Here is a 14,410-nt window from a genome sequence, read left to right as displayed (position 1 = left end):
GCTCTGAATTCTCTTTAACTAAAGCTTGGGGGGAAATATATATTTAATTTTTAACTACTCAGAGCTTCAGATGTGTTTTAATATTTAAATTTAATATCTAGTTTTCATTTTCTGAATTTTTTTTGGCTTATAAATTTCTCAATTATGTTACACTAAAAAATCTATGAATGTGTCAATAAGTAGTGACGCATGAAAATATAAACCTACTTCTTTCATATCATCTACATCTGAAGAGTGGATAAATGCTACCTTAATATCCTGCAAAGTTACTTTGTGTGCCTGACAAAAAATTAAGGCAAATCATTTTACTTGCACATATTTTAAAAATTGTTATATAAGTTTCAGGTATACAGAATTATAATTCAACATCTGTGTACACTACTCCATTTCCACATTTTAAGCAGTGGAGTTAACTAATCTTCAATCGCACCTTCCCAAATATCTCCATTAACATCCAGCTTGTGATTCATCCAGCCCAGCATTTCACATATATCCAATCTTTTTAAGATTATTTTCTCATATAAACCAGGCCTCAGTGGCTATGAAAGATGATCAGTGGGAGTCCTGGCTTATATTGATGACACTTTCTCAGGGGGAATATAATTTGAGTATAATTATAATCAATTCTTCCTAGTTGGTGTATTTAGTAATATAATAGGAGGTGATGCTTAAAACTATATTATTTATTATTTGAGTAATACTGATTTCAGTCTGTGGAAAATCTGAAATTTTCCATTTCCTTTACATTTCAACTACCCAGTTAGTAGGTCTGAAGTATTACAGACAAATGATTTGTTGAGCTTTTACTTCATATTTGGGACAATTTTAGTTAGTACAAAGTTTCATGATGTTGAGCTGCTTATTTTTAAAAGAAGGAGGACTAAAACTATAAGCTTCAAGTTTAACTGGTACAAAATAAAATATTAAAATTATAATTCTCAAGAAAACTAAAAAGAAAGTAACACTAACCTGTCTCTTTTATCATAAGTCCTTTAGAGACTCTTTTCCTTCATCTTGTATATTATGATAAATTACTGCTGGAGAATATAATGAGAGTTACAAGCCATTCAGTCTTGGGTGCTGGTCTCACATAGGAAGGATGTATTCAACTGTGCTTCTTCTTCACTTTGACAGTGTGAGCTGTCACACTTGTGATATGACACTGGTGGGGTGTCATACTCCCCAGCATAATGACAATCTAGCCTGCCATTAGAACACATAATGCACACGTTGTCTCCTGGCTTATGTTGATGACACTTTCTCAGGGGGATTCTTCCATCATCTGGCCACATGATGGCAGAATGAGCCTAAGGAAGCAAGCAAACCCTTTATGTGATCAGGAGTGTTTACCATTGTTATCAGATAAGGGGCTAGCCTTAACCTCTAGATTCATAAAGCTTCCAAACATTAACTCAATGGGAGAAATAACATGCTTGCTAAAGGAAATTAACTTTCATTGAACCAAAGTAAGCCTGATGGTCATCTTAAGCAAGCTGTACAATTTAACCAAATAATTCTTTAGGGTAAAATTCATTCTACCTGTTCAGAAAACTGGGAATAATAAGGAGTATGATAAGCACTGGTATCTGTAAAGTTTTATAGAGTCCCTGATTTACCGTTGAAACAAATCTTGTCTCAGATTCTAGATGTTCAGGAATTCCAAGGACTGCGATGGTATAATTCAGTAGGGCTTTGATCACCATTTGAGGATCTGCTTTAGCCCACGGGAACACTTCTCGTCATCTAGACACCATGCATTCACTTACTGAATATTATTTCTTATCCTCTGATGGCAAAAGTTCTACAACGTTCATTTGCTATCAGGTCTGAAGTGATATGTGCCTCAGTATTCCCTGTAAAGAAATTTTTTTTAAAAAAAATTTCTAACAATCAGCACATCTTTGTATTATTTACTGAAACATCTGGTCTTTATATAGAAGTGGTATGATTCCAAGATTTTCATTATATTCATTTCACTTGAAAGATATTGTTTCTTAGGTTACAGGAAAAGCCATGGATGCATACACTTGGGGCACAGCGAAATAATGCCAACGGGTAAATCCTACATTCCTATGCTCTTTTCAGTTCCCCTTGAATTCCAACTTTCCAATTTGGGAGGAGTTAATTATGTAATTCTGAAACTGTGGATATGAGTCCCTGGATAGAAGTAATGGAACTTCAATTTCCTCAGTCCAAACCTTAGACATTTTGGTGCAAATTCATTTCCTTTAGATATTTTATCTAGTCCTATATGAGTTCTGCAATGAACTATGTAAATCTGAATGGGAAATTTTAATGACTAATAAATCAGCAATCAATTCTTTTGTGATACTTTAGTTCTTATTGATGTTAGATAGTCTCCATTTTTCTAAACTTGGTCTTTAGTATGCAGGACCCTCACTCATATTGACTGTCAGTATAAATATTCACTTTAAGACTGGAGGCTAATTTAAAAGTTCACATAATAGCCATGAGTGCTGCTGCTTGGCTGATTTTATGTTTATGAGAACATAAGCCTCTAAAACCTCATGAGGACTGACTATTGCATAAATGCTTTTATATTTCCCTGTGTGTCTCTCATACAAGATCCATTAATGAACTATATTAAGTCAGCACTGGGAATACAAGTATCAGATTGTATCCTGAGCGGACTGAGGCTGAGTATCTTTTAGAACTGGGAGGCAGTCATGTTCACTGCTTGTTTAGGATCTGGCAATTGACCAGCTGGATTCAGAAAGTTACACCTAGTAATCAGAACAGCATGGTATTGGCACAAAAACAGACATATGGATCAATGAAACAGAACAGAGAGCCTAGAAATAAACCCACAGACCTACAGGCAATTGATCTTTGACGAAGGAGTTAAGAATATACAAGGGAAAAAAAGAGTCTCTTCAGCAAGTGTAGTTGGGAAAGTTGGACAGCTGCATGTAAATCAGTGAAGTTAGAACACTCTTCAGTTCAGTTCAGTCGCTCAGTCGTGTCCAACTCTTTGCAGCCCTATGAATCGCAGCTTGCCAGGCCTCTCTGTCCCTCGCCAACTCCCAGAGTTTACTCAAACTCATGTCCATCGAGTCAGTGATGCCATCCAGCCATCTCATCCTCAGTCGTCCCCTTCTCCTCCTGCCCCCAATCCCTCCCAGCATCAGGGTCTTTTCCAATTAGTCAACTCTTCACATGAGGTGGCCAAAGTACCAGAGTTTCAGCTTCAGCATCAGTCCTTCCAATGAACACCCAGACAACCTGATGAACTATTGATGGAGGTTCATGACATTGTACAGGAGACAGGGATCAAGACCATCCCCATGGAAAAGAAATGCAAAAAGGCAAAATGGTTGTCTGAGGAAGCCTTACAAATATCTGTGAAAAGAAGAGAAGTGAAAAGCAAAGGAGAAAAGGAAAGATATTCCCATTTGAATGCAGAGTTCCAAAGAATAGCAAGGAGAGATAAGAAAGCTTTCCTCAGTGATCAATGCAAAGAAATAGAGGAAAACAATAGAATGGGAAAGACTAGAGATCTCTTCAAGAAAATTAGAGATATCAAGGGAACATTTCAGGCAAAGACAGGTTCAATAAAGGACAGAAATGGTATGGACCTAGCAGAAGCAGAAGATATTAAGAAGAGGTGGCAAGAATACACAGAAGAACTGTACAAAAAATATATTCACGACCCAAATAAACACGATGGTGTGATCACTCACCTAGAGCCAGACATCCTGGAATGTGAAGTCAAGTGGGCCTTAGGAAGCATCACTAAGAACAAAGCTAGTGGATGTGATGGAATTCCAGTTGAGCTATTTCAAATCCTGAAAGATGATGCTGTGAAAGTGCTGCACTCAATATGCCAGCAAATATGGAAAACTCAGCAGTGGCCACAGGACTGGAAAAAGGTCAGTTTTCATTCCAATCCCTAAGAAAAGCAATCCCAAAGAATGCTCAAACTACTGCACAACTGCACTCATCTCACACGCTAGTAAAGTAATGCTCAAAATTCTCCAATCCAGGCTTCAGCAGTACGTGAACTGTGAACTTCAGATGTTCAAGCTGGTTTTAGAAAAGGCAGAGGAACCAGAGATCAAATCGCCAATATCCACTGGATCATTGAAAAAGCAAGAACACTCTTACACCATACAAAAAATTAACTCAAAACGGCCTAAAGACTTAAATATTGGGTTGGCCAAAAAGTTACTTGAACCAGGTTTTTGGCCAACCCAATATAAGCCATGACACCATAAAACTCTCAGAAGGAAACATAGGCAAAATATCCTCTGACATAAATCGTAGCAATGTTTTCCTAGGTCAGTCTCACAAGGCAAAAAGAAATACAAGCAAAACTAAACAAATGGGACCTAATCAAACTTAGAAAAAGCCTTTGCACAGCAAAGGAAAGCATTAAAAAAAAATGAAAAGACAACCTGTGGAATGGGGAAAAATATTTGCAAAGAATGTGACTGACAAGGGCTTAATTTCCAAAATATGCAAAGAGCTCATACAGCTCAATATAAAAAAAGCAAACACTCAACAAACAGATAGAAAGGACTTCCTTGGTGGTTGGTCCAGTGGTAAAGTATCCATCTTCCAATGCAAAGAATGTGGGTTCCATCCCTGGTTGGAGAACTAAAATCCCACATGCTGCAGAGAAACTAAGCCCATTCACTGCAACGACTGAGCACACGGGCAACAACTAAAGTGTCTGTTTGCCACATCAGAAGACCTAGCATGATGCAAGGAAGATCCCGTGTGTGGCAACCTAGACCCGATGCAGCCAAATTAAAAAAAAAAAGAAACAGAAACCCTAGATAGACGTTTCTTTAAAAAAAAAAGACATATAGATGGCCCACAGGCCAGGGAAAAGATGCTTCAGTATTGCTAATTATTAAAGAAATGCACATCAAAACCTCATGCTAGTCAGAATGGCCATCATGAAAAAGTCTAGAAACAATAAATGCTGGAGAGGGTGTGGACGAAAAGCGAGGGAAACCTCCTACACTGTTGGTGGGAATGTAAGTTGCTGTAGCCACTATGGAGAACAGTGTGGGGTTTCCTTAAAAAACGAAAAACAGTTACTATATGATCCAGCAATCCCACTAGTAAGCATGCGCATGCTCAAGTCACTCAGTCATATCCAACTCTTCGTGACCCCATAGACTGTAGCCCACCAGGCTCTTCTGTCCATGAAATTCTCCATGTAAGAATATTGGAGTGGGTTGCCATTTCCTCCCCCTGGGGATCTTCCTGACCCAGGGATCATACCTGCATCCTCTTATATCTCCTGCATTGGCAGGCAGGTTCTGTACCACTAGCACCACCTGGGAAGCCCTCCCAAAGTCTGCAATTGCCCCTAAAGCCCACAGTCTCAGGCTAGTTGCAGGGATTTAACCACTGCACCTGCAACCCAGGAGCAATTTCCCCTTCTCTCCTTTGCTCACACATCCCCTGGTGCTCTGTGTTGGTTCTGGCTGTGCCTCTGCTTCTAGGCCGCCCTCCAGTGTCTTATTAGAGGTCACTTGCTCAGTTGGGGTGAGGAGAGGGAGGGGTACAGCAGACACAGTTGGGGTGTGTGGGGAGAGTGCCTACTGTGGCTGAGAACTGTGGGAGGGAAGTCGCCACAGTCTGAGGCGGGTGGCCAGCTTCCCAAGGGGACCTGACCCTTGGTTGTGAGTCCCTTGGTAGAGCCAGGCTGCTCAGGCTCCCAGGAAGATGTGAGCAGTGACACGTGCCTGCTCACAGCTTGGTGACAACCATGACCCCTGGGGTTGAGGCCATAGCAGCCTCCCGTCCTCCACCTCTGGCACTTCCATAGCTTTTCTACCTCTGGAGCTGCAGACCACAGCTGACTCATCCCCCTAAGGCCCTCAGCCAAGGCAGGGTCCCGGGTTCTGCAACCACTCAGAGTTAGAGCATTCCTATGGCAAGGATCTCTTGCTTCTAAGGGAGGCCCAGGCTTCCCTGGACTCCCTCAGCTATGTCCTACTAGCGGCCTCAGAGCATCTTCAGGGCAGTCAACCCGGTCCTTTCCCTGGGGTCCGATTCCTGAAGCCTGAGCCTCAGCACGCTGTCCCCTCTCTGTGCGGTGGCATGGCCATGTAAGCTGCTTCTAGAACGAAGTGCTGTTTGGCAGTAGCTCTGCGGTGAATTCTCTCCATTTTGCCTTTTGAGAAGCTTCCTTTGTGGCTCAAATGGTAAAGAATCCGCCTGTAAAGCGGGAGACCTCGGTTTGCTTCTTGCATTGGGAAGATCCCCTGGAGAAGGGAAAGGCTATATACTCCAGTATTCTGACTTGAAGAATTCCGTGGACTGCATAGTCCATAGGACTGCAAAGAGTTGGACACGACTATGCGACTTTCACTTTCTGCCTTCTGAGCACTTGTTGCTGCGCTCCCCTCTGAGGTTCCGATGCGCTCCCCTGTCCCCGCCCCTGAGGGGGTTTCTGAGAGTACCAAAACGTTTCCTCCCTCCCAAATCCCTCTCTGGGTGCAGGTTCAGTTCAGTTCAGTCGCTCAGTCATGTCTGACTCTTTGCGACCCCATGGACTGCAGCTCCGCGGACTTCCCTGTCCATCACCAACTCCTGGAGTTTACTCAAACTCCATTGAGTCGGTGATGCCATTCAACCACCTCATCCTCTGTCTCCTCCAGCCTTTAATCTTTCCCAGTATCAGGGTCTTTTCCAATGAGTGAGTTCTTCGCATCAGGTGGCCAAAGTATTGGAGTTTCAGCTTCAGCATCAGTCTTTCCAATGAATATTCAGGACTGATTTCCTTTAAGATTGACTGTACTCTGTATACAAGTTAAATAAGGAGGGTGAAAATATACAACGTTGATGTACTTTTTTCCTGATTTGAAACCAGTCTGTTGTTCTGTGTCCAGTTCTAGCTGTTGCTTCTTGACCTGCATACAGATTCCTCAGGAGGCAGGTAAGGCGGTCTGGTATTCCGATCTCTTTAAGAATTTTCCACAGTTTGTTGTGATCTACACAGTCAAAGGCTTTGGCATAATCAATAAAGCAGAAATAGATGTTTTTCTGGTATTCTCTTGCTTTTTTGATGATCCAACGGATGCTGGCAAGTTAATCTCTTGTTCCTCTGCCTTTTCTAAATCCAGCTTGAAAAAAAAAATCCAGCTTGAACATCTGGAACTTCACGGGTCACGTATCCTGTTTCTTTTTTTTTTTTTTTATCATTATCTTTTGCCCTTCCTCATTCTGAGGAAATTGACTTGTCTTTCTCGAAGTCTAGGGTCTTCTGTCAGCATTCAGAAGGTGTTCTGTAGAATTTGTTCCACACGCAAGATGAATTTTTGATGTATTTGTCCATACGGGAAGGCCATCTCTGTCTCTTGTTCCTTTGCCATTGAAAGTTCAGTATTTTTAATTTTTATAGGAATTTCCATATTGTTTTTCATAGTGCCTAAAGGAATTTATATTCCCACTAGCAGTGAACAAGGGTTTCCTTTACTTTACATGCTAATCAGTACTTGTTTTATCTTTTTAATAATAGCCATTCTCACAGATGTGAGGTGATATCTTATTGGAGTTTTGGTTTCCATTTCCTGATCATTAGTAACTTTGAACACCTTTTCATGTACCTGTTGGCCATTTGAAAATTTTCTTTGGGAAAATGTCTATTCAGTTCCTTTGTCCATCTAAAAAATTGTATTATTTGATTTTTTTTGCTATTGAATTCCTTTTATGTTTTGCATATTAAATCTGATTAGATATATGGTTGGCAAATATTTTCTCACATTTTGTAGGTTGCTTTTTCATTTCTGCTGTGTCTTTAATTCAATGAAGTGCAGTTATTCTTTCTATATTTTTTCCTGTGCTATAATTGCTTACAGTGGGAGTAGCACAATTCCATTTGCTTTTGTGAGGGCTAGTCCAGTTTCGTTTGCCTTTTCATGTCAGGCTATGGAAATCCTTTCCTAGGCTTTTCAAAGAGCATTTTCCCTTATTTCTAGGCTTTTGTTCAAAACACTAGACTTATCCATTCATATTCCACATGATATATTGGAATAAAAAGTCAATGTGACCTCCTCTAGAAAATCCTTTCATTCCCGTTTCTCAAGGGAAGAGCACTGAATTCCCCAAACTAAAAATGCATTGTCTAAAACAGCAATTAGTCTCTGTTTTTAGAAGCTTGCATATGCTTTTGCTTTATTTCTCATTTTCTGCCCTTCCACTCACAGATTCAGAATTTCAAAAGCAGATGTTGTTTCTAGACTTTATGCTATGTTAGATATGCGGTCTCGGGATCTCATAACATCTTTTCAAATTTTCTTGTCCTCATCTGTGAAGTGGAAAATACTATCTAACTTCATAGTGTTGTAGTAAGTGTTCATATCTATACCATGGTATTTTGTATAGAAACTGGTACATGGTAGATTCATGGTAAATATGCCTCATTATTTTTGCCTCATTTCTCTTCCTTTCTTCATCCATGTACATTTCGCATTCAATTTTTCTTCTCCATCTTTTCTTTCTTCGTTTCCTTCCTTCTTCTTCCATGATGCCTAGTATAGGATTGGGTATACAGTAAATATAACTGATAGAGGGGGACTTTCTACTATTAAGAAAATAAAGACATATGTTTAAAAAAGGAATCTTTATTTCTTAAAGTGATGTGTCAATTTTCTCATTGATTGCTTGTTTAATTGACTTATTCATTCATTTTAATTTATCTCACACAAAATGCCAGCTGGTTCTCATTTGCCTTTTTTTTCTGACTGGGAAGGAAATCCCACTTTGACATGGGTGCTGTTGGCAAATCTTCCACATTTACACAGAGTGTCCAAACTTAGACATGGGATATGTGTTATCCTTCTGCCTGGCTAACCCCAGGTATGTCTCATCTCTTTTAGTTCACTGAACACAAACCTGGCTCATTTCCAAAACTAATAAAGGGAGGGCCTTGTCGTACTGCAATGATATCTATTCAGTCCCCTGCAACACAACCTTCCATTCTCTCTGGATATATCAGTCATGAAGCCTTGTTTAATGACCATTTCCATCCTTCTGATCCTGGTTCATAAGACTCCAGGTAACTCAGACCTCTCTCAAAGGTTCTGGGGTCTTGCTTGTGCTGTTGGTATCTTGGTAACTTCTGAGATGACTCCTACTCACATATAGTAGGCACTACCTAAAGCCTTTTCTGGTCTCAGGTTTAGAATGTTACTCCCAAGATTCATCTCATGTCAAGATCGCCCTGGCTTTGCTCTGCCAAAGCAAATTTAAGATTGTTGTTCTTGTTGTTCCTAGGATAGTGAAGTGTCAAATGAAGCATTTCAGACAATGCTGTAATTGAGATGAAAGTTTGATTCATGGATTTAGTGTGAGAGATTAGATCCAAGTTGGAGAGCAATAGGAAGAATCAATGGTAATTTGGAGTTTGGAGAGTGCATTGTAGTGGGGATAGTATGTGACCTTAGAGATAGAGGAATATTGAAAAAATAAGTGGGTATCAGCTGGGGGTGAGCAATTCTATAAATTCTATAAATGAATTGGGCTGGACAAATATTTTGCTGTAGTCTGGAGAGAGAATGGAGGTTTTTTGTGGGTTTTTTTGTTTTTTTTTGAGCTGGGATGAAGTTGGGTAGAACTGGGAGCTATGGTAGAGTGAAGTCCATAGTTGGGCTATATTTTGGATTGACACTGCAAATTGGGGTTGAATGGCTTGGCCAGTGTTATGTTTGTGTTAAGTTTTATTATTGCACCTTAGATCGGTATTCAGAAGAGACGGCTGGGAGTTTTAGATAAGTGTTTGGTTCACGTAGGTGTGTTATTCAAGCAGAGTGTATGTAGGCTTTATCTAGGAAGAGGTTGGCTTAGCCTGAATTTGGCGATGAATAAAGTTGAGGAAAACAGTCAAATTTATCACAGCAGAGCTGCATCTGTTGAAATGGGGAGGACAGATGCTGGATGGAAAATATACAGTAATATTTTCAAACTCTTTTTTAAAAAGTTTCTTGCTTACGATTTTTCAGGGGCACTGAAGAACAAACAGTAGATGTAACTGTAGGCAGTGAGGATAAATGAAATCAGGAGGCTGGACTGTCTTCAAGGCTCTCCCATAAAACTTTGGACAGTACAGAGAGACAAGGCAGTGGTCTCAACCCAACCCTATAGAATACCAAGGTTGTCTCTCCTTTCTTGGGATTGAATTCAGAGTCAATTGCTTAGTGTTTTCTCCTCTTCCTCTTTTCCTCCCTCTCCTTTTTGTTTCCCCCCTCTCCTTCCCCTCCCCCTATTTTTTCTGCTTCACACTTACCTACCCCTTGTTCCCATCCTGTTTCATCCTACCTACTTGAAATACACTTTTTCTCATGTTTGTTAAAGTTCAGTTTCCATGTTGTAATAGCAGAAACCACAGGTGGGTTTGCCCCCCAAAAAAGCAACAAAAAAGGAAGGAAGGAAGACAGCCTGGAAGACAGGACTCAATGCTTCAAAAGTTGTACATAGTGTTGTTTCTTTAACTGTTTAATACTTTCACCTGGCAGAATTAATGGGCAGGAACAGTTCTGTACAAGCTTTTCTAGAATAATCAAAGTTATGTTTTCCTTTCATTACCCCCAAACATATACATGTGAAATTGAACTTTGTAAAAGCTAAGACTCTGTTTTAAAATTCTGTATTATTGGTATTTATCTGAGTGCTTTGTACAGAGCAGATTTTGATGAATGTTTACTCAGTGAATGGACATATAAATGACTTATCTCTAAAACATATGTGTGAGTAGGAAAAACATTAGAAGGCAGATGGAAGAGGATCATGTTTAGGGAGCACATACGGCAGAGAAGTCATTTTTCATATTGATTCTAACTCTGGATGGAGTTCTTTAGAAGAGTTAAGAACATAAGTGGTGTTTTTTTAATTTATAATATTTAACTTGCTCTTAAAACAAGCCCAGGGTAGGAAAACGAGCTGGGCAATATCTATGGGTGAATGTGAGGTCAGCAGGGTTGTGTGCCTCACTTAAGGAAGAGCCCTGAAGAGTGTTTTCTGGGAAACTCTAGGTTATTACAAATTATGACACATCTAATTAACCTCCTTCTTCACAAACACAGTTGAGATTTCCTGATCAGGTGCAAACTCTCCTGTTCCCATTTCTCTCATGGGGAGACTCAGGCCAGAGATCCAGAGGTCAGGGACAATGTTGGCATTTAAGACCAGGTCTCTTCTGACTTCAATTTGAAGGTGGAAGGATCATCAACAGTGACATTAACTTGATGTGAGTGTTATTATGCTGCAGGGCAATACAGAGTCAGAACAGCTGAAGGAGTGAAAAGCTATAATGGACTTGAGTTTGTGCAAGCTCCAGGAGATGGTAAAGAACGGAGAAACCTGGTGTGCTGCAGTCCATGGGGTCACAAAGAGTTGGACACAACTGAGCGACTGAACAACAAATAGAATTCTCCTGGGGCTGCCTTGACCTGATTTTCATGTGGAAAGGAAACGTCAGCTTGCCTGATTGTCATTCTTGATATCTATATCCCTATCCACTCTCTGGTGACTAGAAAGAGAAGATCTTGAGTGTCTTGCCTTCTATCCAATGGGTTTGGGATAAGCAGGAAGTCCTCCAGTTCAGATGTTGGAAAAAAGAGGGTAGATGTAACTGGAAAGAACCCCCAAAGCTCCTTTCCTCCTATAAGTAGGATGTGCCAAAAGAGAGAGAGATTTCATGATGAGTGTGAGGGCCACTGTAGGAAGCAGTGGTACCATGATGCTGGAGCATGGATGAAGGGTTGCCATTTTTATCTCCTTCCTCTGGTTAACCAGCAAGTTGGCTGACGTAGCAGCAAATGAGTGCCTTCTCCGGATTGAAGTGCCCATTTCTGGTGCAGTTTATACATATGCCAGCACCCCAGTGCTATGGGGTATCTGCTACTGAGGCATTTTTCTTCCTTCCTTCCCCTTCCATTCTCTTAAATCACCTAAACCTGGAAAATTTTACTTTTTATTGTCAAAAAACTAATAAGACACTTTTTTCCATGCAGGAAATAACATCAAACTTGCTTTTCCCAATTTTTATTAATGTGGGTGGGCATTTGGAGACCTCTACATACATAACACTGAATGTGTGCCTTGGTGCAGAGTGAATGCTGATAAACTGATGTGGAAGAAGAGGATGGGTGAATGGCTGCAAAGGTCCTTGAATGCTAAGCTATGGATTTTGAACTATCTGTTGAAAGTTGTGGAAGGCCTTCTGTCTGCAGATGTCATGCAGGAAGATGCTACCCTCTCCTACAAATCCTATTATAAAAGAGGCAATGTGATACAGAGTAGGAAGAGCATGGTCTATCGTGTAGACCAGAAATTGGAGGCTTCCCTGATGGTTCAGTGGTAAAGAATTTGTCAGCAATTCAGGAGACCCAGGTTCAATCCTTGAGTTGGGAAGATTCCTTGGAGAAGGGAATGGCTACTCATTCTAATATTCTTGCCTGGAGAATTCCATGGATAGAGGAGCTGGCAGGCTGTAGTCCATGGGGTCGCAAAGAGTTGGACATGACTGAGCGACTAACACTAACACCATGAATGTGATACACAGAAGAAAGAGCATAGTCTATCGTGTAGTCCCGAAATTGAAATACAAGCTATGGAAATGTGGACAGAACAATGCTCTCTTTGAGCCTCAATGTCTTCATCTAAAGGATGGAGATAACAGAAGGTTTGATGAGGGTTCAGTGAAATGTGATTTGCAAAATGCTTGATATATTGTAGATGCTGAACATATATGGTTGTGATCATTAGTATTAGTTTCTTTCTAGTGGTTCCTTTGTCTTTGGAAGATCCAACAGGTAACTAATTCTGAAAGTCGCTCAGTTGGGTCCTACTCTTTGTCACCCCATGCTGTACAGTCCATGGAATTCTTCAGGCCAGAACACTGAAGTGGCTAGCCATTCCCTTCTCCAGGGGATCTTCCCAACCCAGGGATGGAACCCAGGTCTCCAGCATTGCAGGCGGATTCTTTACTGTCTGAGCCACCAGGGAAGCCCTAATACCACTTGATGACTTATATTTACAGAATGCTGACAAAGTGTCAAGAACTTTCTCAGCTGAAGAGCCTATATACACATACATGGATCTCAATGACTAACACATAGCTATCACTATTCACAAATGGGCTTTAGCCATATGTGGAAAGTGTGTGATAGATGCTCGTGTGTATACACATATGTACATATACATGTGTACATATATGCTCAATTTATAAGTGAATGTGGATGAGTGAGTAAAATGAATTGTGCATATGCGCCTCTGTGTGTGTGCTGCCCATGTGCATACAGTATCTATTTCTGTGGGGCCAAAGTACAAAGAGACATGTATTGTACATATTTGCACAAATGTTTCAGACTACAAAGATGTGCAGCTGCTCAAATAAGTGTTCTTTGCCTCAAAGTAGGTGCTGGTTAACACTGATGAGAGCTCTGTGTGAGAAATATACATCCAAATGAGCATTTGAAAACATGTCAATACATGCTCCCAGTGGCAGTCCTTGAAATCCTGGACCCTCAAGAAGAGACTTTCATATCAACCACACTACCTAATATTTAATTCCTTCTTATTATGTGCCTGATACTTTTCTGAGCATATGGTGTATGTTAATTTATTCATCATAAAATTATTAAGAAGTTGGCTCTGTTAGTATGCCCATTGTGAAGATGATGCAAGAGTGAGCCAGAGAATGGAGGTAACCTTGCTTGAGGATGAAAAGCCAAAATGAACGAGTCCAGATTTGAACTGAGGTGGTTTTGACTCCGTATCCTATGCTCTTAATATTTGTAGGGCTTGTCTTTAAATCATGCCTCTCTACTCCTATTATTATCACTGCTGCATAGGAATTAACATGGTTGTGTTTTTCCCAGGTGGCCTGTACAGATCCTATTATGGCAAGAACCAAGAAGAGTCTTGGAATCCATGCCAGCTTCACCAAGGCACATGCCGAAATGCCTGCAGAAAATATGAGCTTCCATACTTAACCTGTCTAAATCACGAAAAGTGCTGCCTAAAATTTTTAGTGAAAGTGGAAAGTGCAAACAATATGAAGCAGGAGTCTAACTCCAGCTCCAGTTTGTCAGTTACAACGCTTTCAAACTATTCTCAGATTTGAATATCACCAATTTTTCCCGCTCCTGGGGTAGTTCTTCTCCCATCTGGAACATGCTTCCCATAAAAATGCATTCCTTCTCATGTGTGTGTCTTTCATCTGTGAGCAGTCATTAATGGACAGGGGAAGAAAGTTAGGCTGGGGGCTGGGGAGACACATAGTTTAGGAAAGGGCGCTGACCCAAGAAGCAAATAAGATGCTAGAGTAGCTCGGTAGATACTGAAGAAGGAAGGGGACCACATTTCTGGTCTTCTTTGGTACCATGAGGAAGGTTATGATTTGTTTTGGAGGTTGCAAGAGGGAAGATAA

General features: G+C 40.6%; 1 protein-coding gene across 1 annotated transcript; it reads left to right on the top strand.

Moving 5' to 3' along the window:
* The first annotated feature begins 8,976 nt into the window (after positions 1–8,976).
* DEFB116 (defensin beta 116) lies at positions 8,977–14,104 on the top strand. The gene is made up of 2 exons (XM_065919738.1): positions 8,977–9,037; positions 13,860–14,104. The coding sequence occupies exons 1-2, from the start codon at positions 8,980–8,982 to the stop codon at positions 14,102–14,104; spliced, it is 303 nt and encodes a 100-aa protein (XP_065775810.1). The 5' UTR covers positions 8,977–8,979.
* The last annotated feature ends 306 nt before the right edge of the window (positions 14,105–14,410 follow it).

This window comes from Muntiacus reevesi, chromosome 2, assembly GCF_963930625.1.
Source record: "Muntiacus reevesi chromosome 2, mMunRee1.1, whole genome shotgun sequence".
In the NCBI taxonomy this organism is placed as follows: domain Eukaryota; kingdom Metazoa; phylum Chordata; class Mammalia; order Artiodactyla; family Cervidae; genus Muntiacus; species Muntiacus reevesi.
The sequence above is the reverse complement of the archived record's forward strand: the minus strand, read 5'-3'. Positions and strand labels throughout refer to the sequence as shown.

Excerpts from the sequence above, each read along its gene's own strand:
- DEFB116 (XM_065919738.1), top strand. The coding sequence starts at position 8,980 with ATGAAGCCTTGTTTAATGACCATTTCCATCCTTCTGATCCTGGTTCAT. Across the intron at positions 9,038-13,859 it reads CCTGGTTCATAAGACTCCAG|GTGGCCTGTACAGATCCTAT; the intron begins GTAACTCAGACC and ends TGTTTTTCCCAG.